General features: G+C 53.9%; 1 protein-coding gene across 1 annotated transcript in view; it reads left to right on the top strand.

The window, feature by feature from the left end:
* Positions 1-23,530, top strand: part of CACNA2D4 (calcium voltage-gated channel auxiliary subunit alpha2delta 4) — a 66,403-nt gene that overhangs the window by 9,866 nt on the left and 33,007 nt on the right. The window contains exons 8-27 of the mRNA XM_059887280.1: positions 208-268; positions 876-1,026; positions 1,804-1,878; positions 2,142-2,231; positions 2,308-2,421; positions 2,771-2,849; positions 4,397-4,652; positions 4,763-4,833; positions 5,527-5,633; positions 6,391-6,471; positions 6,913-6,987; positions 7,611-7,697; positions 8,218-8,289; positions 13,514-13,575; positions 14,658-14,725; positions 15,160-15,205; positions 15,290-15,387; positions 16,745-16,838; positions 21,917-22,012; positions 22,971-23,098. Of these exons, the coding sequence (XP_059743263.1) occupies positions 208-268; positions 876-1,026; positions 1,804-1,878; positions 2,142-2,231; positions 2,308-2,421; positions 2,771-2,849; positions 4,397-4,652; positions 4,763-4,833; positions 5,527-5,633; positions 6,391-6,471; positions 6,913-6,987; positions 7,611-7,697; positions 8,218-8,289; positions 13,514-13,575; positions 14,658-14,725; positions 15,160-15,205; positions 15,290-15,387; positions 16,745-16,838; positions 21,917-22,012; positions 22,971-23,098 (1,911 nt within the window). The remainder of the gene's footprint in view (positions 1-207; positions 269-875; positions 1,027-1,803; positions 1,879-2,141; positions 2,232-2,307; positions 2,422-2,770; positions 2,850-4,396; positions 4,653-4,762; positions 4,834-5,526; positions 5,634-6,390; positions 6,472-6,912; positions 6,988-7,610; positions 7,698-8,217; positions 8,290-13,513; positions 13,576-14,657; positions 14,726-15,159; positions 15,206-15,289; positions 15,388-16,744; positions 16,839-21,916; positions 22,013-22,970; positions 23,099-23,530) is intronic.

Genomic DNA, 23,530 nt, shown 5'->3' with positions numbered 1-23,530 from the left:
ACATGGAGACACAAAGATGCACACACACGTGCACACAGACACACACATGCACACAGACACACACGTGCACACAGACAGACACACACACACATGTATACATGCACACATATGTACATACACACCCATTCACACATCCTGGCCATCCTGGGATCAGCACCCAGCCCGGGGCTCTGGGGCAGCCTCTGAGTGAAGCCTTCTTTTCCCCAGGCATCAAGTGGACGCCGGATGAGAACGGAGTCATCACCTTCGACTGCCGGAACCGTGGCTGGTAAGCGAGCCCAGGGGCCCGGCCTCTGGGGCTGGTGTCTCTGCAGCCTCCGGGTTTTGCCTAGCTCTCGCCAAGGGCCTGTTCTGCACCCACCCCTGGGCCTCAGGTGTGCAGAACTAACCCAGCACAAGAGAAGAAGAGTGTTTGCATCACCCCACAGCTGCTCTGCTCCAGGACTGACCACACCTGTCCTGATGCCCGACACCTCCTTCCAGGGCCCTGAGCTGACTGCACACCCACCCTCTGCCAGATCCCCTCTCCCCCCGCACCCCTCCTCTGGCAGATCTATAACCAGGTCTGGGGGGTCCGGCTCCCTCCCTTCCCACTGTCAGATCCCCCTGGAACTCAGGCTGGCCTGAACCAAAGAGGACAAGGGTCACTACCGAGACCCGACCATCCCCACCTGACATGCTCGCTCAGTGGGCACGGTCCCAACCGTTGCCCCCGCAATGGCTGCCAAACAGCTGGGTGGTTTCGGACACAAGCAAGCCTGGGCGTTGACTTGAACTTTGAGCCAGAGTCTGAACAGAAACAAGAGAGACCCAGCCAACAGTGGTTCTGACTCCGGCTATCCCACCGCAGACCTGTCCCTCCCCCTCTGCTACAGGTACATACAAGCCGCCACCTCCCCGAAGGACATCGTGATCGTGGTGGACACAAGCGGCAGCATGAAGGGGCTGCGGATGACCATCGCCAAGCACACGGTCTCCACCATCCTGGACACGCTGGGGGAGAACGACTTCGTGAACATCATCGCGGTAAACACGCCTCCCGTTCGAGAAAAACCGTCCTCCACCTGTACCAGAGTGACCTGTACTTATGGGCTTTGTCCCCTGGAGCTAGGGCCTCCCACCCAGGACGGGCTTCCAGGGGTCCACAGTTTCTGAGATCGCGTGGGAAGTGCATATGTCCATTTCTCTGAGGCAGCAGCTCTCCTTGGGCTCTCAGACTAGTCTGGGGTCTGATCGAGATGAAGGAGATTCTAAGTAGACCTCTAACTCGGCCCCACCCCTGTGCCCTTGGTGGCGTCATCCTGGAAAGACCCTCCTTTCTGCAGGATGGGAGACCCTCAGCTCCCACTTCCTTCATCCCTGAATCCAGACACGTCGGGAGGGAGGGGCCCACAGTCCCCGGTCCTGATTCTCCTGAGGACCACTCCACCTGCCCCCAGAAAGGATGAAGTGAAGGGACAGACAGACAGAAACGGAGAGAAGAGTTGGGCGACTCCTGGACTCTGTGAGCTCCAGGGGTGGACAGCACCCGGCTAGCCTCCCCAGAAGATGCCCAGGCCAGGACTTGGGAGAGAATGTTCAGAGTCAAGGCCCTGCTGTTCCCTGTACTCCCTTCCCTCTACTCAGAGAAACTGCCCAAAGCGTAAGGTCCCCAAGATCATATTACACAGGGGCCTGGGTAAGCCCACCCCTGACCCTCCGTGAGTCGTGAGTCGTGAGCTTCGTGACTGGGCCCTGACTTGCCAAACTGACCCTGTGTGTTCTGCCCTCTGCCCTTTGGCCTCTGCCCTCTGCCCTCTGCAGTATAATGACTACATCCACTACATCGAACCTTGTTTTAAGGGGATCTTGGTCCAGGCAGATCGGGACAACCGAGAGGTGGGTGTACCCAGAGCCCGTCTGGCTTCTCCTTCCAGGGGTGGGGGTGGCCTTGCCCCCGGCCACTCACGGCCTCTCAGCTTCTCCTGGAGGCTTCTGAGAAACCTCTGCTGCAGACATCCAGCTGTGAAATTAGGGGATGGGTCCTGCAGTCATGCTCTTCTGGGCAAGTAGCTCTGCACAGCCTCTGAAAGTACCACCAATGGTGAAAGTTCCCAGGCCCAGCGACCGCTGACCCTCCTCTAACTTCTTGTCTCCAACAGCACTTCAAACAGCTGGTGGACGAGTTGATGGTCAAAGGTGTGGGGGTCGTGGACCGAGCCCTCCGTGAAGCCTTCCAGATCCTGCAGCAGGTCTGATGTGTCTTGGGGAGCACAGGGCAGGGATGGGGCAGAGGAGGCAGGGAGTCACAACCACGTCTCCCCACAGTTCCAAGAGGCCGGGCAAGGAAGCCTGTGCAACCAGGCCATCATGCTGATCACCGATGGTGCTGTGGAAGACTATGAGCCGGTGCTGGAGAAGTACAACTGGCCAGACCGCAAGGTTCCTCTCGGGGAGGGGTGTCGGGGAAGGGGGTGCCGGGGGAGTGCCTCCTCCTGCCGTGTCTGCATGCTTGGCCCATGAGACCCAGGGTGACGTTCAAACATTAGGGTGACCACAGAGCCCCACTCGAGGGCACAGAATATGGTGGGGGTGGAATACTGTGGGCTGTGAGCCTCACCAGGCAGACCTCCACACCAGGCAGGCATCCCCCGTACCATGAGCCCAGGCCCTGGGCCCTTCCTAATTAGAAGGGCTGAAAGTGCACAGTCCAAAGCCCAGACCTAGACCCAGATGCGGCCAGGTCCCTAATGGCTGGGATTTGATGAGCCTACCGGGTCTCATCCACCAGGTCCGGGTCTTCACCTACCTGATTGGGAGGGAAGTGAGTTTTGCTGACCGCTTGAAGTGGATCGCCTGCAACAACAAAGGTGGGTGATGCCATGTGAGCCAGAGTGTCTGGGGCCTCTCCTGAGCACAGGTGCTGAGCCAGGGCTCTGGTGCAGAACCCAAAGCGGAGGTGACTGCATCCACCCGCTTCCTCCTCAGACAATCAAGATGGGTGCCAATTGCTCCTTGCAGGGCTCTCACCCCACGACACACCCCCTAAGACGCACCCAGAAGTCAGGACTTCGGGTCTGCAGAAGGGGGGGCCGTCTCTTCAAATGAGGTTTTACCCAAACTGCCACACAGAAAACCAGGCAGATGGGGGACCGATACTTCAATGTCAGTGCTCTCTGGTGTCCGGCCTCCATTCCAGCTGCTGCAGATGAAGCCCATGGGCTCGGTTCTGCTCCAGACTCAGGGCACAGGCCATCGCTTTCTGTAGAACAAGGCTCTGTGTATAGCAGCCCTCATCTCTTTCTGGCAAGAACCCAATACTCAGGCTTCATGGTGTTGACTCAGGCCCCTCGACCCCAGCAGGATGTCCGAGCACCTGCTCTGGACGGTCCCAGCCCTGGGAAATGGACGTGGTCAGGACGGCAGGGATGGCCCTGACTCTGTCCGGAAGACAGGGAGGTGGGGCGGGGAGACACACACGTGAGCCGTCAGTGAGGGGATGATCTGAACTGAGCTGTGGGCAGAGGGCCACAGGCTGCCCAAAGTGTGGGTGAGGGGCAGCCCTCCTGCATCTGGGGGGTCAGGGCAGGCCTCCTGAAGGATGCGTGTCTGAGGTGAGACGTAAAGAAGTGGTAGGCGTGAGTCAGATGCGCAGAGCGAGGAAGGGCATCAGAGTGTCTGAGACAAGAGGCGTCCTGGAAGTAAAAGCGGCCCAGCTCCCCAGAGCTGGGGAGAGCGTCCTGTGGGTGATGGTGTGCAGACACGTGCTAGACCAGTCACAGCCTGTACGGCATTTGCCTCAGCTGTAGCCCCTTCCCCATGACTGACGGGGACTGTGGTTAGAGAAAGGTGGAGGGAGGCTCTCTGCAAATAGACTTGAGGGGTGGGATGAGGGGCAGGCGGTGAGGAGTTCCAATATAAAATCAAAAATTAAATTTTGAAAAATGCTATATACTTGAAACTAACACAGCCTATCCCTTTTCCAGTGGATCTTCCCGACCCAGGAATCAAACTGGGGTCTCCCACATTGCAGGCAGATTCTTTACCAACTGAGCTATCAGGGAAGACATAAATCAACTAGACTCCAATATAAAATAAAAAATTAAAAGACGCGGGACAGAGCTGTCTGCCATGGGGTTCACCCCTGCAGGACAGCCCTTCAGAGGGTGAGGGGCAGGCTTGTGCCCTGAGTTGAGGCCCTGCTGCTCCCAGGGCAACTCTAGATCTTGAGAGGGTGGGGGTTCTCCCAAGTCCAGGCAGGGCCAGGCCTTCATGTCCTGGCAGCACCACTGCCCCAGGAGAGGGCGGCCTTGGGAGAAGCAGCGCCCAGTGCCTGACCCAGGGCAGCTCCCAGCCAAGAGCTGTCAGCAGCTGGGGGCGTGCTCCTCGCGTCCACGGCCACCCTCTCCCCCACCAGGCTACTACACGCAGATCTCCACACTGGCGGATGCCCAGGAGAACGTGATGGAATACCTGCATGTGCTCAGCCGGCCCATGGTCATCAACCACGACCACGACATCACCTGGACCGAAGCCTACATAGATAGCAAGGTGGGGCCCCAGGGAGCAAGCGGGGGCTCCTGGGTTGGGGAGGGGTGGGCAGAGCACCTCCTGGGGAGGCATTGTGGAGTGACCTCCCCACCAGGGGCGTCCCCCATTGGACAGAGACTTTAGCCCCAGACTGTCCCTCCTCCATGGTCCTTGCCTGCCTCCCTGTCCTCTCCCACCCACTCCAGGAAGAAAGGGGACTGACCAGTGGTTCAGACACTGCAGCTTAACCCAGCATCCTCCCTTGGACCACGGTACCCAATGAGACTCTTGTAGGCCCCTCCCATGTAGGGCCAGACTTGTCAGGTAGACGGTCAGATGAAGTGTCTAGGAAAGGGACAGTCTTGTTGCTCCTCAAATCCCATCACAAACACAGACCGCCATGTCAGGTTGGGATTAAGAGAGACCTGGGAACGGTGGCTTCCATAGGAGGGACATGTGTTTCCCTCTCCCGTACAAGAAGCCTGGAGGCGGACGACGAGCTCCTGGGCCCCTCCCGCTGCCCCCTCCCCTGCCATCCTGGGGTCCACCTTGTGTAAGCGGCTACCGGGGCTCAGAATGGTGGCAGCCACATTCAAGGCTTCCGGTGGAGGAGGGAAGGGGCGCACACCCCACCTCTAAGGGAAATGTCCACAGAGTCTTACCGGACACTTAACCTGGCATCTCAGTGGCCAGAACTTGTGCCCCGGTGGCTCCTCGGCGTGGCTTCTTGCTGTCTGAGCCTTTGTTCCTGGGCTCGTGCACAGATGGACCTGTTCTGTGGGTGTGCCTGCCTCCTTGGCGTGGCCGAGACAAGAGGCCTGGGTGAACGGGTTCAGGGCAGGACCATGGGCTCAGGGCTCTGAGACCCGCCCTGACTCAGGGCTTTGCTTGCTGTGGTGTCTGCCCCAGCTCCCCTCCAGCCCCTTCCCCTCCGGCCTTTCTGCCAACTCTCCTCCTCATTCAGAGAAGGAAAGCCTCTTTGCGGGCAGTCATGGTGACTTGGGTCCCCATCTGCAGACTCTGTCCTATCGCCCGCCCCCCTGACAGTTCTCCACCCGCAGGCACAGAGCCTGGCGCTGCTGACCACCGTGGCCATGCCTGTCTTCAGCAAGAAGAATGAGACGGTGAGTGGCTGCTCATGAGCAGCTGCCCAGGTTAGAGCTGGGGCTGCCGGCTGGCTTCTTTAGACCCGGGGTTCTTGACACGGGCTCAGGGTCACCATGGTCGGGTGTAAACACAGGTTCCAGGCCCTGTGCCCCAGGAGCCCACGTCTCTGGGTTGGGAGGGGCCGGCGGGATCCTCACTTCTGGAAGCTGCCCTGTGATTCTGCTCACCCAGCAGGTGCTGGCCGGCTGCTCTGGGCATGGGACCCTGCCTGGGGATCCTAGGCCAGAGGGGTCACCTGCCCAGCGTCCAGCAAAGCCACACTGACCCTGCAGGTGTGGGCAGGCTTTGACTTATCTGTGAAGGCTCTGGTGGGGGAGTCTGAGAGCCTCCCCTCCTCCATCTGGCCAGAAAAACTTTCCTTACAGGCCCTGTGTGCTTCACAGCCCCCCAGCCCTCAGATTAGGGTCCCCCCGGATCCCAGTACTTCAGCCTCTGCTGTGAAGGCTGATTATTCATTCAACTCTGTATTTCATTTAAATATTACAACTTCAGTGTTAATACAGGACAGTAATCTTCCCAGCATGACGTTACTCCTGGGGGTCTCTTCTGCTAGGTTCTAGGTTTTTATTCCAGGATCTCAGCCTAAACTCTAACTGCAGAGCAAGGACCGCCTCAGGTGCAAGTGGCTTCCTCTTGTGGGTCTGGGAGGGCTGGGGGTCCAGCCTGGCCTCACGCATGGGAACCGGGTCCCCTGACACCGGCGTTTCCTTCCAGCGGTCCCACGGCATTCTCCTGGGCGTAGTGGGCTCTGACGTGGCCCTGAGGGAGCTGATGAAGCTGGCGCCCCGGTACAAGGTGAGCCTGGATCAGCCCCCGAGTGGGGTCACAGGCCCCCCAGGAGCCACTTCAGCAGGCTCAGGAGCCTCCCTGCAGACAGCGTGGCTGAGACCAGAGCTGGGACGGAGTCTGCATTTCTCCTCCTAATGCCCCCTCCCCAGACACTCCACCCCTGACATGCCACCCCCATCCCCCACCCAGACACGCCCCCAGACACCGCCCCCCACATCCTGCCTTCCTGCCCCACACCCACACATGCCCCCCAGACATCCACACACACCCTCGATGTGCAGGCACAGAGAGCAGAGGGGACGGAGGCTGCGGCCCCTGGGATCCTTGGCCACATCAGCTGCGTCCTGCTCTGTGGTCTCTTCTCCCCATCCTGGTCCTCCTCCCTGCCCAGTCCCAGTCTTCCTGCACAAAGACCCCCTGATACTCCCTCGATCTCTGTCTCCCCAGCTCGGGGTGCATGGCTATGCCTTTCTGAACACCAACAACGGCTACATCCTCTCACATCCTGACCTCCGACCCCTGGTAGGTGCCAACCCTATTTGCCTTGACGTCTTAACTGTATGGGATTTGGGGGTAGTTCATGTGTGTGTGTTCAGTCATGTCTGACTCTCTGCGACCACATGGACTGTAGCCTGACAGGCTCCTCTGTCCATGGGATTCTCCAGGCATGAATACTGGAGTGGGTAGTCATGCCCTCTTCCAGGGGATCTTCCTGACTCAGGGTTCGAACTTGGGTCTTCCTAATTCTGGGCAGCTCCTTTACCATCTGAGCCGCCACACCCAGATTTGGGGGTAGTTTATAGAAACGGTTGAAACAGTGAATGGGTTCCATTTAAGAACCCAATATAGGGGCATCCCTGGTGGTCCTGTAGTAAAAGTCACAGGGAGACAGATTTCTGCTCTGGATGAGGGAGAACTTTCTAACAATTAGAGTCCCAAACCAGGACAAGCTCCTGGTCAAAGGAGATCTCCCTCCGAGGCCCGGAGCATCCATCACGAATACTAGCCAGGGCCCCTCTGCCTTGGGTGAAGGAATGGCCGAGATGCTCTGGTTTATGGCTTTGCCCCACAGGCCTTCTGGAAGGGCTGGGCTTGAGCGGGGCCTTGTGTTAACCTCGTGTCTCTCCCCTGCCCGGCCCACTCAGTACCGAGAGGGGAAGAAACTGAAGCCCAAGCCCAACTACAACAGCGTGGACCTCTCGGAAGTGGAGTGGGAGGACCAGGCCGGAATGGTGAGTGGCGCAGGGAGAGAGGGTGGGTGGCTGGACAGCGGGGCCCGGGGGTGAGGAGTGCGTAGGTGCTGAGCTCACCCCACTCCCTCGGTGGAGACTTTCCGGGCCCAAAGCAGAAGTGGTGCTGCTAACAGATGGTTCTCCCTATGGCCCCAGAGAGATAACAGCTGCTCCCTCCGAGGTTGAAGGAGCTTGTGTCTGTAGCCGCAGAGGTTGGGTTCAGGTGCCTGTAGGCCAGCCTTGTTGTCAGGAGCTCCTGCTGGAGGAACTTGTGTCTGGAGGGTCGGCCACAGTGTCCCTCGCTCATCAGCCCACTGGGAGCCTTATCTTGGTGAATTCTAGAATTCCAGCTAAGGGGAGTAGAGCCCTGGAAGCAGATCTCTTTTCCCACCCTGGCTCTGCTCACAGGGGAAAGGGGAAAACCAAGCGTGTTCCCAGGGTTGACCTCTAAGTCGAGGCTCAGAGCCTCCACACTCTAGTGTGTGCCAAGCAACTGATTTTGCTTTCTTTCTCCTCGAAGCTGAGAACAGCCATGATCAACGGGGAGACCGGGTCTCTCTCCATGGATGTGAAAGTCCCGCTGGACAGAGGGGTAAGCGCTCCAGGAAAAGGCTGAGGTCTGGTCCCAGGATGTGGCATCCTGGTTAATTAAGGTTGGCGGTGTTGACAAGGGACCTGGCTGAATCAGAGTGTAAATCTTGAGAACTTGCTGGAGCCTGGAGGGCCCGAGTGAGGGACCCAGCCCAGCCAGCATCAGCCCCACGGAGCTTTGGCCAGAGAGTGACCCCTCTCCAGGGCTTGCCTCTCAGGGGCCTAGGGTGAAGCAGCAGCAAGCCCAGCCCTTCACGGGTCTTCTTTCTGCCTTGCGTGGATGCTAAGTTGCTCAGTTGTATCCGACTCTTTGCGACCTTCCCAGACAAGAATACTGGGAGTGGGTTGCCACGCCTTCCTCCAGGGAATCTTCCCAACCCGGGAGTCAAACCTGCGTCTCTTATGTCTCCTACATTGGCAGGTGTGTTCTTTACCACCAGTGTCACCTGGGAAGCCCTCTTTCTGCCTTACCTGCCTGCTATGTGGCCCTTTTCTCGTTTATGGTGGAAAGGGGGAAGGTGTTAGTCACTCAGTCGTGTTCAACTCTCTGCAATCCTATGGACTGTAGCCTTCCAGGCTCCGCTGTCCATGGAATTCTCCAGGCAAGAATACTGGAGTGGGTTGTCGTTCCCTTCTCCAGGGGATCTTCCCAATCCAGGGATCAAACCCAGGTCTCCTGCTTTGCAGGCAGATTCTTTACTGTCTGAGACACCAGGGAAGCCCCTGGAAACAGGGAAAGTGACAGTTAATTTTGCAAACTGTTAGCAGCTCTTGTAAAGCATGTCATCTGGGAAGAAGTTGAAAATTACTGCTGTTCCTCAGAGCTGATTTTCAGGACTGGGTCTACCCAGTGATGCCTTCCTGTCCCCACAGACTCGCTTGTCACTTACAAGGGATGGCTTCCTCTTTCAGTGTAAAAGGCCCCACTGGCTTGCACTGACTCTGCATTGTCCCTTGACATATTTACAAATGTCACCTCTTCCCTCCCACTACTGCTGCCCTTTCGCCTCCGAGGGAAGAACATGGGCATCCGTCGGCAACAATTAGACCCAGGTTCTTTCACAGACACGGACTTTCCTGGAAGCCAAACACGGAAGCCCTGGGAAGGAAAGTAACTCTCTGCATTCCTTTTAGATGTGCAGGCTGGTTCTCACTGGGACCTGCGTCAGTTCTTTGGCCTCTGCCTGTTGTTTTCAAGCTCTGGACTGAGAGGGCCTCCCTCGGGCAGACCGGTCAGCATCTCTGATGACCCATCAGGCCCAGCAGGTCCTTCTCGTGAGCCAGAAGAGGCAGGGGTGGCTTCCAGGCACCTCCACCCTTATCTCAACCAGACCTCCACTCACAGGCGTTGGGGTGCTCCCACCTCAAAAAGAGGAGAAATAAAGACAGTTTCAAATAAAGGAGATCAAAGTTCATCCCTAAGAGAAATACTTAAGGAAATTCCTCAGGCAGAAGAAAAATGACACAGATGGAAACTTAGATCAACACAAAGAGAAATGAGCAGCATTGGAAACGATGAATGCGTGGGTTAGGATAAGATTTCATTCGTTCTTTTAACTTCTCAAAAAGACAACGGTTTAAAGGGAAAATGTTGACATTGTGTTGTGGGGTTTGTAATGTGAGCAAATGTAAGATAACAGCCGCACGGAGGGAAGTTACCCCATCGCATTAACACACGGAAGAAACCAGCACGTGGCTACCCCAAAGCATGCTGAACACACTTGACAAATCTTCACTGGAAGCAGAAGGAAACATCTGCGGTCTGATTAAGAAAAAACCGTGTGTGGAAAAGTTCACTTCCAGTGGTGAATGACTGAACACTTTCTGAGACTGTGAACTTGGTAAGGTGTCTGGTTTCACCACTTGCGTTCAACATTGCTGGGGGCCTGGCAAGAACCTGTCTTTGTAATAAGGCCGGGAAACAAAACAAAAGCCATGAACAGTAGAGAGGAGAGAGTAAAGCTATCTTCGTTCACAGCAAGATAATTGTTCACATAGAAAATCCCCCGAATTTGCAAAACAGCTGCTGGAACTAATAGATAAATTTAGCCAGTTCACAGAACACAGAGTCACTGTTATAAAAATCAATTATACTTTTATATATAGCCAGAAACATTTGCAAAATGAAAATACTTTTGATTTCCAATTTCCACAGCACAAATAGGAATAAATCTTACATATATGACCTCTACACTGAAAGCTACGTAACACTGCAGAAAGCATGTCAAATAAAAAATTAAATAAATAGGAACGATAACCATGTTTATGGATTGTAAGATCAATACTCCTAAGATGTCTATTCTCCCAAAATTAACCTATAGATTCACTATAATCCCAATAAAAAAATCTAACAGACTTCCAGACATAGAAGAAGGTGATTTTAAAATTTATATGAATATGCAATGTCTCCTTCAGTCCATTCTGAAGGAGATCAGCCCTGGGATTTCTTTGGAAGGAATGATGCTAAAGCTGAAACTCCAGTACTTTGGCCATCTCATGCGAAGAGTTGACTCATTGGAAAAGACTCTGATGCTGGGAGGGATTGGGGGCAGGAGGAGAAGGGGACGACAGAGGATGAGATGGCTGGATGGCATCACTGACTCGATGGACGTGAGTGTGAGTGAACTCCGGGAGTTGGTGATAGACAGGGAGGCCTGGTGTGCTGCAATTCATGGGGTTGCAAAGAGTCGGACACGACTGAGCGACTGATCTGATGAATATGCAAAAGACCTAACATGGCCAAAACTATGTTGAAAAAGAAGGACAAATTCTTTTTGTTGAATGAGATGGATGATTCACAGTATCTGATTTCAAAGCTTACTTCAAAGCTGCAGTAACCAAGCAGAGTGGTATTGACATGTGAATAGACAAATGGATCCATGGAACAGAGACTACAAAAATAAAGCACACAGAAAAACACTCAAGTCGCCAGCATATTTTCGATAAAGACACCTTGGCAAATCAATGGAGAAAGGAAAGACTTTTCAACAAATGGTGCCGGAACAATTGAATAAATGTCTCAAAAGTCACTGAGATATACTCATACCATACACAAAAATTAATTTGAATGCCGCTCAATTACAAAGCTCTCAACGTACAAGCTAAAACTATAAGGCTTCTAGAAGAAAATGCAGATGAAAACTCTTTACAACCTGAGGTTATGTAGTTTTCTTTGACAAAATACCAAAGGCATTAAACATAAAATAACATTTGAAAAATTGAATTTCATCAAAAAACAATTCTGTTCATCCAGAGACACAATTAAGAAAATGAAAATCCAGACACAGACTGTGTCCAGACCATAAAGAATTTCTCCAGATTACTAACAAAAAGTCTAACAATGTAATTTTTAAAATGTGGGCAAGACACTTTAGCAGACCTTTTAGAAATGAAGAGACATGACCAACAAGCCCACGAAAAGCCCAACCAGCAACTTTAGTTGTCAGGGAAATGCAAATTAAAACTACTTCCATACCCTCTAACATAACTACAATTTGAAAGACCGATAATTCTGGCAAAGATGTGGAGACATTGGAGTTCATACATTGCTAGTGGAAGTATAACAAAATAACTTGGGGAAGTTGGCAGTGTTTTATAAAGGCAAACATAATTTGCATATTTTGCAAAGGAATTCCTTCCCTGGTACTTACCAAGAGAAATGAAGACACACGTCCACAAGAAGAACGCTCACAGCAGCTTTATTCAAAACAGCCCTAAACTGGAAACACCCCGGATGGCCACGCATGAAGGGCAGACCTAGCAGTACACCATGGTTTGCTGTCCTTGAAGTACTTACTCCTCGGAGGGAAAGGAACAGAGCACTGATGCCCCAACAACACGGGTGGGTCTCAGGGACACTCCGTGGAGCAGAAGTGGCTGCAAAAGGGCTCGTGCTGTGAGAACAGCAAACCGAAGCTGTGGGGATGGAGGTCAGGGCAGAGCTCGCCCAGGAAGGCGGGGGCTGACCGGAAGAAGACAGAGCGATCGTGGGGGCTGCACACAATCCCTATCTCAACCCAGGAGGTAATCCCACAGCAGCATGTGTTTATCAAAACTGATGAAATGATACATCTAGATGTGCGCATTTCAACTTTTTATTCAATTAAAAAAAAAGAGAAAGGAAAAAAATGTTAATGCTCCCCAGTTTCAGACTCAAACCAGCCCCACTTGGAGCCCATCAGTGCCCTGGCTGGCCCCCAGCTGCCCCCATGGCTCCCAGACCTCCCACCCAACTGGGAGAGGGTCTGCCTGAAGCAGAGAGGGCCAGAGGGCATCAGGCAGGATGAGGCCCGAGCTGGGAACTGTCCTTTCTCGTTTGGTCCACTGCTGGTTTCCTATTGAAACAAACCTTTTTTGCTACCTTCTCGCTCTGTGTCCCATCCAACATCTTACTCCAGTTTCCAACCCAGAAGAAAAGCCTGAAAAAAAGGCAAAGGGGATAAGGACAGCCCCATGGCCAAGTGCAGTGTGCGGCTTTCCCAGAGGCATCCAAGTGTGTGCAGATGGTACAGCCTATGGGGCACCAGAGCCCAAGTCAACCTTGCCCTTCTCGCCCACTATAAACACCCTCACCACCTCCCAGCAGCCCACTGGGGATGGTCTGATTTACAAACGGAATGCGATGCCCAAGAATGTGAGGTCACTCACCCAAGCTCACCAGCCCGCGAATGACCAGTGGGGCTTAGACCAGGGCTGTATGATGCCTGTGCCTGTCTTAGCTGCAGTGCATACCCCCCGATGCCCTGACTTGTGCAAATTCAACTCAGTTCAACATGGCAGCTTTGAAAGGAAAGAGAAGCTGTGAAAGGCAGCAAGGCCTGGAGGGGTCTGGACTCCAGAGGCGAGCGGTTCCTGGTGGGAAGTACAAGTGTGAGCTCAGCCAGCAGCCTGCGCTGGTCCCTCCTGGAGCACGGCCACCGGCCAGCATAGGGGCCACCAGCCAGCCAGGCTTTCTAGGTTTCCATTTCTGTTAATTGACAGTAACTGAGATTTCAAATTTCCATTCCTGAGTGGTACACATGGTAACTCATGGCCCCATAGGGACAGTGCAGTCTGGACTATGGCCCTCAGTCAGGCACACCTTCCCCAGGGCTGCAGTGTCCCAAAGGGAAAAGGCCTTGGTGGGGGGGCGGGCAGGGCGGGGCACCAGGCGGCACATGGGGAAGGGGGGAAGGGTGGTTGGCACTCCCTCCCCAGCCGGCACACTTCCCTGGTGCCTCTTTCAGAAGCGAGTTCTTTTCTTGACCAACGACTACTTCTTCACGGACATCAGTGACACACCTTTCAGGTGAGGGGCCTGGATCTTACTTGAGGGGGCTGGGGGCGGGGTACAATGTCAGGGCCAACCGCTCAGGTGGGACTTTCAGGTCTGGGACTGGATTCACTCATAAGTAGTTGGCAATTTTGTGATAACAGAAAAAGACCCAGGTCTGCACTCGGGAAAACTGAGGTCTACACCTGCTTTGCTGTGTGACTCGGTGTTGCAGTATGGCCCAGTGTTCAGGGCCAGGAGCTAAACTAAGCTGGAATCCCAGCTCCGCCACTCATAGGCTGTGTGATCTTAGGCAAGTTACTTAACTGCTCTATGCCTCAGATGTCTCATCTATAAAATGGGGGGTGATAATAATAGCTGCTTCTCTTCAGTATTGAGAGAATTATTAATAAATGTCATGCTCTACCCGGAGGTCTTAAAGCCATGCAATTGTAAGTAGTTGTAAGATGAAAGGTAAGCCTTGAAGGTCTCTCAGTTTCCCTCCCATTATATAAGTGTTCAGCTTAGCATCACACGTGCACAGAGCAAATGCCCCTATTCCTGAATTCCCCATCGCTCGATGAAGGGTGGTCCCCAGTCCCGACTGGTCCCTGGGGTACCTACAGGAACTTGTGACATTGTGTCCAGATCCTTCCTTCCTTACTCGGGATTCCTGAGGTGGGGCCCAGGCGCTAAGACCCTATAAACCCCCTAGGTGGTTCAGGTATCAGCCAAGCCTCAAAAGATGATCTTCCAGGAGGGAGAGGAAGGTGAGGTGGGATTCTCCAGGCAGGAGGGGCCTCCCTGACCACGGGACATGTGGGACCCTGAGACCCTTCTCCATCCTCGGAGCCCCCGAGAGGTCCAGGGTGAATCCAACAGAACGGGAGTGGAGGGGGCCTTGCTCTCTCTTGTCCAGGTCCTTCTCAGAAAGACGCTGATGACAGAGCAGAAGTCTTTGCCAGGGTTCGGGGAGGGAGGCACTCAGAGCCAGGGCGGGGTGGGGGCGGCGGGTTGTACTCACTGTCATGGGCTGTGTGCTCGGAGGTTCTGAGGTTGGGGGGCAGCAGGCCGGGCCCCAGCTGACCTCTAGCCTGTGTCCTCTGCTCTGCCTGCAGCTTGGGGGTGGTGCTGTCCCGAGGTCACGGAGAATACATCCTCCTGGGGAACACGTCGGTGGAAGAAGGTGGGTCGGCCAGTGCCCAGGACCTCTGCACAGTTCTGAGGAAAACTAGGTTCTCCAGGGACACAGGGCAAGGCCAACCCAGCCGGGGCTCTGTGGGCCAGGCTGTGCAGCCAGAGGGGCCTGTGTGTCCCAGTGCGGGCCTCTGTGCTAAGGGTGTGGCCCCGGACATACACAGCCCTGGGTTCAGCTGGGCACGATGAAGCCAGGCGAGCCAAGGCTTCCTCAAGGGCGATCCCAGGGGGCAGGGTGCGGACAGGAGGTGTTGGGATGGAAGGCATTTAGAGAGCAACATGACCACGACACCATCAGGCTCCATGCTGAGCCTATCTCTGCCTGAGAACCCGCCAGGATGCGGCTGGCCCTCCCTGCCCCTGAAGCTGCTTTTAGAGCACTGGGTCTGTGAGCCCTGGACCGAGCACAGATTCTGCTTTCAGGCCTGCATGACCTGCTTCACCCAGATCTGAGCCTGGCCGGCGACTGGTGAGGACCCGGGGGCTGGTGCAGTGCAGAGTGGGGATGGGAGGCAGAGGGGACTCGGGGTAATGGGCTCTGCCGGGTTTCCAGGATCTACTGCATCACGGACATCGACCCAGAGCACCGCAAGCTGAGCCAGCTGGAGGCTGTGGTACGCTTCCTGACCCAGGAGGACCCCGCCCTGGAGTGTGAGTGTCCCTTGGCCTGAGCTCAGGACTCCGCGGGGACGGAGGGCTGGGTGGAGGCTTGAGTGCTGTGCTTGCAGAGCTCACAAATGGCTCAGGGAGACCAGAGAGACCCCCTGGAACTAGAGGACACAGCCAGCCCCCCCAGGCCACACCAGTGACGAGGGCTCTGAGACCTGTAAGGGCACGGGTGTGTCCCCGTGGCAGGGACTAGGGTCCCATTAAGCCTCTGTCCCCTGGGCACTGTTAAGGGCCCACAGTGATGGGCACTGGCCTGCCCATCAGGTTTGTCCGCGTCACCCAGTAGGGCCCCCCAACCCCGCTCCCCAGCCAGCAGGCAAGGTAAGGCTCCCTCAAGGCATCATCTCCTGCAGCCTGTGATCTGTGAGTGTTCCCTTAGCCGGGTCCAGGTAACCCCAAGTCCCTGCACGAATGCAGGACCACCCTCCACTGGGTCCCACTTCTTCCTCTTCAGAAGGAGGTGTGGATCATCCTGTCACATCAGTGTCCCCCCGAGAGAAGTCCCCACCTCCCATGCCATTCTGACAAGGCCTCATTCATTCATTCATTCGTTCATTCCACTCTCAAGTCTGTGCCAGACACGTTCTCCAGCCAGCCAGGCGGGGTGAGGGTGGTGGTGTTCATCAGTGAAGCTTCTGATGACTGCAGACCAGGCCGAGCGATCACAGAGTCTGCGGGTGGGGGGAGAAGCCAGGTGGTGGGACCAGCACTTGAGTGGATGTTGGCTAGTCCTTGCAGGCGTGATGAGGCCATGAGTAGGTATTGTGTGGGGAAGGCGGGCCCTCATCAGGGGCGTCACTCAAGCTGCGGGTAAAAGGACCCGCCTCATGGCAGTCCTCTGGGGCCATGAGAACTCGGGGTCGTAAAGGGGGCTGCCGGTCTCTGTGCAAGTGAAAGTGCCAGATTGCATGCCATCCACAGGGTGTCCATTGTGTGGATTTCACCGCAATAAACATCAATAAACGTTTTAGAGAAAGGAAGGGAGAGAAAGGGCCACCCAGGCAGACAGGGCGGAAGCATCAGACCAGGTATGCAGAGGCCCCAAGGCCAGTTTTTGGGGAGGGGAGGCAGGGGCAGCTGGCAGGCAAGCCTCCTGACTTCACGGAGCCTGAGAGCTGGCAAGGCCTGGGAATCGCTGAGTTCTGCCCACACACTGGGGCCGAGGACATGGCCTCCCGGCCTCCGGAGACGACCTCCTCCGGCAGAGAGCAGGGGCTCTGAGTGTTCCAGACCTTCTCTGGGGCACCTCTAGACCCTGAGGGTCAGGGCTCCTGGGCAGGGGGTGGGCGCCCACATCATCGCGGGGGAGTAAGCGGATGGTGTCCGGACTTTGCCCCAGGTGACGAGGAGCTGCTGCAGGAGGCGCTGTTTGACGCGGTGGTCACGGCCCCCATGGAGGCATACTGGACGGCACTGGCCCTCAACAGCTCCGAGTAAGTCCTGGTGTGGCTGGGTCCTGCCCCTGGAGTCCCTGGGTCAAGGCAGGGCCTCCCATGACCTGGTGGGTGGCTCAGGAGACCACCCAGGCCCTTTGGCCTAAGAAGAGGGGAGGGTGGGAAGACGTGGGGGGTCACACTCATAGACGTGGGAGGACGGCGACCCTCACAGCCCCCCGGGACAGCAGGGACTTGGCAAAGCTTCCACTGAGGAAACATCCATACCACACCCTATAGCCCAGTTCCCAGAACCCTTCCCTTGGTGCCAGGCTCCAACTGGCAGGGGCAGGGGGGACAAGCATCAGCCCAACTGCCCCCGAACAGCACAGCTCAAGCCTTTGAAGGGGCCTGTTTCCAGCTGGTGAGATTGAGGCTGCATGTGGTACAAACGTGACCTTGGTGAGTCCTCTCTCCCTCTGCTCCTCTTCACCTGGGGCTCTGGTGTCTCACGGGAAGGTGGAAAGAAGAGACAGATGTGAGTGTGTGAGCGCACACATGAGTACCAGGAGGGGGTTAGGCACTGCTGAGCTGAAGGACGCAGGGGCCACACCTGTTCTTGAACAGTAAGAGTCAACATTCACATCCCATTGATGTCAGATCTCTCCTAGACATTTAATAATCAGTGCTTCCTCTTGAAAACACCAACAGAATCTTACAGGAACAAGCACTTAATTAAAAAAGCAAGACGTGGAACAGTGCATGGTGATATGCTCCCGTTTCTGTTAAAGGGGCAGAAACATAATAGGTAGGGGGAATGTGTACGTATATAAATCTATGGAAGACTGTGTAGGAAACAGTCCTCACTGGCTGTTCCGGGTAAAAGCACAGACAACTGACCCCAGGACGGAGAGATTTTCTCTATATAATTTTTTGGTACCATGTTGAGTCCGTGTGAACATGTGTGCATGCTCAGTCCCTCCATTGTGTCCTACTCTGCAACCCCATGGACTAGAGCCCACCAGGCTCCTTTGTCCTTGGCATTCTTTAGACAAGAATAACTGGAGTGAGTTGCCACGCCTTCCTCCAGGAGATCTTCCTGACCCGGGGATCGAGCCCCCATCTCCTGCATTGGCAGGCAGATTCTTTACCATCTGAGCCACCTGGGAAGCCCTGTGTTATCTATTCGAAATTAAATGAAACTAAAGAATGAAGGATATGGTGGGCCAGCACTGCTCCAAGTACTTAGTGTACATGAAGCCATTTGATCCTCACAACAACCTGACAAATAGATCCTATCATTATCCCCATTTTACAGATGAAGAAACCAAGGCCGAGTGAGATAAGCAACTTGCCCAAGGTCCTCTGCCTCATTAGTGGCAGAGCCAGAGTCAAAACTAGGCAGCGTGTTTTCAGAGTCTGGACTCTTGGCCCCTATACTGTCCTGCCTTCGACCATGGGGGGTGGGTCATTGGGTTTGGTGAGAAGAGTCACAGTCTTTATGTTTCCAAGTTCAGAAATTAGCTGATGTTTTTAATGTCAGGGGGACATTGAGGAGCAAATATTCTTGACCAGGGAGTACGTCAGGAAAGATGACCTGGGGTAATCAAAAGAGAATGGTATTGGCAGAAAAACAGAGATATGGATCAGTGGAACGGAATTGAGAGCCCAGAAATACATGGATAACTCCTACTTGACAAAGGAACCAATAATATACACTGGAGAAAGGATAGTCTCTTTAACAAATGTTGTCGGGAAAACCGGACCGCCACACACAAAAAGAGAAAGAAAGAAAAGAAAAGAAATTATAGACCACTGTCTCACACCATAAACAAAAATCAACTTAGAAGCATTAAAGACTTAAATATAAGACCTGGAACCATAAAACTCCTAGAAGAAAACATAGGCAGTGTGCTTCTTAACATCAGTCTTTAAAAAAAAGTAATAATGGTATTTATTTATTTATTTTTGGATAAACTGAGTCTTCGCTGCTGTGCAGGCTTTTCTCTGGCTGCGGAGAGCGGGGGCTGCTCTCTATTTATGGTACTCGGGGCTTCTCACTGTGGTGACTTCTCTTTGGTAGTGCTCTAGGGTGCTCGGGCTTCGGTAGTTGTGGCTCCCAGGCTCTAGAGCACAGGCTCAACAGCTGTGGAACCCAGGCTTAGTTGCCTCACAGATGGTGGAAACTTCCTGGATCGGGGATCGAACCCGTGTCTCCTGGACTGGCAGGCGGATTCTTTACCACTGAGTCACCAGGGAAGCCCAGACATGAGTCTTGACAAGATCTTCCTAGATCTGTCTCTGCAGGCAAGCACAACGAAAGCAAAAGCCGACAAGTGGGATTACATCAAACTCCATAGAGAAACATGTGCATGCACGTGCCTACATATCTATGCTTACATTTTTTTAATGGAAGAATAAACGAGCGAGCAAAAAGCTTACTAATAAGAAGAAGGAAGGAGCAGAGGGATGGAGACAGAAACAGATTCTTCTGAACATGGTTTACTTTGCATATTTGACTCTGGGACTGTGTAAATCATGTCATTATAAAATGAAATTAAATTTAAAAAATAAACTCTGAAAATTTGAAAGCAAGTGAACACAACTGTAAACTCTAAACAAATGAAAATCTTAAAAACTGTGTTCTATAAGCACATTTCTAGACACTGTATTTATTGGCACTGTTATTCCAAACTACATGGATAAGCAGAGCAAATAGTGTCATTAATGTTGTTAGGAACAAGATTTTCAGCCAACGAGAAAAGAGGCACAAATATTTTTAAGCTGTTTTTTTGATGTGAACCATTTTTAAAGTCTTTATTGAATACGTTACAATATCGCTTCTGATTTTTGTGTTTTGGTTTTTTGGCCCCAGGGCATGCGGGATCTTAGCTCTCTGACTAGAGATCAAACCTGCAGCCCTTGCTCTGGAAGATGAATTTTAACCACTGGACCATCAGGGAAGCCCCACGGTGCAGATTTTTTAAATCAAAGAAGTTTAGATGGAACATTGAATATGGACTGGAAATATCAATGAACTCATGATGTATTTTCCCTGAAAGAAACAAAGAGGAGATCCTTGTCCACTGAAAGGGCCGACCTCAACGAGCACCCCAGACCCAACCACGTGGAGTTTCAGTGTCCACTCTAAGAAGCCCTCACTGAAATGAGCCAGTGACCCCTGGAGAAGTGTCTGCTTCCAGGACCGGGGCAGGAGGTGGACAGAATGAGCCGGGGGCATCTCGTCATCCCAAGTGCAAGTCAGTAAAGACTAAGGAGGTTGTGCTCACAGGACATTGGAGACAAACTGAAGAGGCTCTCACCGGCCAGACGAGGGGCAGGCGGACAGCACGAGTGGACCCACCAGGCGAGAGGCAGCAGGTGTGGTAACAGCAGCTGTGGATCAGAGCACAATGAACACGTTAAAATCCTGGGTTCACTGTAATACTGAAAAAAAAGATCTCGGTCATCTTTGGAAGATGGCTATTATCAGAGAGACAAGTGATAACAAGTGTTTGTGAGGATGTGGAGAAAAGGAAACCGTTGTGCACAGTGAGTGGGAATGTAAACTGATTTTGCCGCTATGGAAAACAATGCGGAGGCTCCTCCAGAAATTTAAACAGCACTATCACACGATCCAGCAACCCCACTGCTGGGCGTTTATCCAAAGGAAGCAAAGACAGGCCACTGGGGAGATGTCCACACGCGCCTGTCCGCTGCTGTGCTGTTCACAGCAGCCAAGACATGGAAACAGCCTCAGCGTCCACTGGTGGATGAACGGACAAAGAGGAGATGTGGCGTATGTACTCAACGGACTATCACTCGGCCTGGAAAAAGAAGGGAATCTTGCCATTTGCAATGACATGTCTGAACCCAGAGGGCATTATGTTAAATGAAATAAGCCAGACAGAGGCACGTGAATACTGTGTAGTATCACTTACATGTGGAATCTTTTTTAAAAAGGTAACTAACTCAGAAACAGTGAAAAAGTGATTGCTAGGGGCTGGAGGGGCGGTGGGGGAGACAGGAGAAGGGGACAGACCTCGTAAGATGAGTAGGGGCTGAGGGTGGTGATTCTACTCAGAACCCTGGGTTTTGTGACTGAGATGAGCAAAGAAAGTGGAACGTAAATGTTCACACACGCACACACATACATACACACGCACACACACACACACACAACACATACACACACACATAAAAACACGCGCACATACACACATGCACACACATACGCACACACACACATAAACACATACACGTACACAAACATATACACATGCACACACGCACGCACAAACACGCGTGCACGTACACACACGTGCACACACGTGCACACATACATGCGTGCACACATACATGCGCGCACACGTGCGCACACACATGCACACACAATGGAGGGAATCCTTTCACAATATATAAATTTATCAAATCACCATGACACATGTTTAAACTACCTTACAATTTTATGTTAGTTATACGTTAGTAAAGCTGAAATCTGGGACTTCCCTGGTGATCCAGTTATTAACACTCCACACTTCCAATGTAGGGGATGTGGGTTCGAACCCTTGTTGATCCAGGATCCCATGTGCTGCACAGTGTGGCCAAAAAATAAAAGGTAAATTTTTAAAAAACAGCTGAAATTTTTAAAAAAGTGACGACTTCCCGTGTGGCGTGATCCCCATAGGGCCACTCTGGGCCTGTGAGAAGGCTCAGAGCCCTCCAGCCCGCGGGCCCTCCCCAGATCTTGTTGGTTTGCCCGGACTTCTCTGGATAGATGTGGAAGTCTGCTCCTCCCCAATCTCAGGAATAAGGCAAATATGTGAAACCGGCTTCATGGGACATGGTGCCGAGTGTGTGCTGGGAACAAGGAGTTACTTTCCTTAAGTCCTGGGGCTAAAACCTCTCTTCCTGATTTCCTTCTGTCTGCCAGAGTCAACCGCTGCCCCAAAGCTGAGTGCACGCAGTGGGCAGAGGCCCAGGGGGCCCCGAGCAAGGGGGGTCTCACAACAGCAAAAGCCAGTGCCCGGCAGCCCCCGAGAGATCGACCGCAGGACCTGGCTCTGGGAGGGGCCTGTGGATCCTCCCCAGCGCCTGCCCTGGCCCAGTGTGATGCCACCTGCTTTGTCTGCCCACAGCGAGTCCGAGCAAGTGGTGGACATGGCCTTCCTGGGCACCCGGGCTGGCCTCCTCAGAAGCAGCTTGTTCGTGGGCTCCGAGAAGGTCTCTGACAAGTGAGTCCCGCCAGGCACCGGGAGCAGAGTCTCTGGGGTGTCACTGTGGTTAGTGAGCAGCCTGACGCTGGACTCCAGGAGTGGGGGGGACGAAGAGTTGGGGCTGACATACTAGGGAGCCAGAGAAACCTGCCTCCTACCCAAGCTCAAACCACCCTTGACAGGTCCCCAGCAGAGGAGGGAGACGTCACCCCAAGAGGGGAGCAGATGTGGGCCCCCACCGGGATGCGTCTCTGAGTGACCGGCTGGATCTGGTCGTGCCATCCTTGTTGACCACGTACCCCCTGCCCTGAGCCCACGATTCTGCCTCCCACTCCCACCCCAGGTTGACCAGGCAATGTCCAGAGACACTTCTGTTGTCACAGCTTGGGGAGAGGGGCTTGCTACCAGCAGCCAGTGGGTAGAGACCAGGGGTGCAGCCATGCACCCCTCAGTGCAGGGGGCGGCCCATGATGGTGTCCGCCCCAAATGTCTATAGTGCTGAGTCTGAGGAGCCCACTGCTGGCAAAGCCTGAATTCCAGGAGAATCCCACCCAACCTGGGACCACCCCGCCAGCATGTCGTAAAGAGCAGAGACGGACACGAATGAGCCCCCCTGCGACTGTATGGTTTCCTCCCGCAGACACGCTAATTACCCAACAGAGGAATCAAGGTGTTTATCCAGAAGAAACACAAGCAGTTTACAGGGCGATGAAGGCCTTTCATTAGGCAGAACCCCTGCTCTTCCCGCGCTGTGCCTGCTGATGCACCAGCATCTGATTCTGGAAAAGGCTGGAAGTGCCAGGGAGCATCGTCTGGGACAATGCCCGCTCAGGGGCTAATCTGTCCTGCCTATACCTCCACCAAGGCAGAGGGGAGTCGCTCCCCTGGCCTGGCCACGGTGACCTTGTAAGAACAAGAAGACAGGGAAGACCGTGCTCCCGGATCTAGGGGACGTGCCAGGTCTTTTTTCTTGCAGGAGGTTCCTGACTCCGGCGGACGAGGACAGCATGTTCACCCTGGACCACTTCCCTCTTTGGTACCGCCAGGCCGCAGAGCATCCTCCCGGCAGCATGGTCTTCAACCTCCGCTCGGCAGAAGGACCAGGTAAGCCATGTCCAGAGCTCCACGGCCAGGGCATCCCCCCTCCCCCCAGGGATACAAGACAACCATCCAGATCTCGGGGTCCCCTCCCCACTGGCCTCCACCCACACCCAGGGTGGGTCATTTCATTCCCTGGTCAGCAGTCAACAATGCCATTTAAAAGCTAGAACAAAGGAGAGAGGTTGACCCAAAAGTCAGAAAGGGCTGGATTCTAGCCCAGATTCTGCATAGGAGGCTATTGGGACAGTTGGCCTCTAAGAATTTTCTATTTCTAAACTTCTGAGTGTCTCTAACAGATGCTCATACCATGAAAGAAACAGACTTTATTCCACAGTGGGGACGAGAGGGCTGGGCTGTTGACGTCTCCCAGGAGGGCAACCCTGAGCCCCAGCCAGCCCCTCAGCCACTCCTGGTAATAACAGGGTGCCTCCCGGC

The sequence above is a fragment of the Bos taurus genome, chromosome 5 (assembly GCF_002263795.3).
Source record: "Bos taurus isolate L1 Dominette 01449 registration number 42190680 breed Hereford chromosome 5, ARS-UCD2.0, whole genome shotgun sequence".
In the NCBI taxonomy this organism is placed as follows: Eukaryota; Metazoa; Chordata; class Mammalia; order Artiodactyla; family Bovidae; genus Bos; species Bos taurus.
This window is presented reverse-complemented; position numbering and strand designations above follow the sequence as displayed.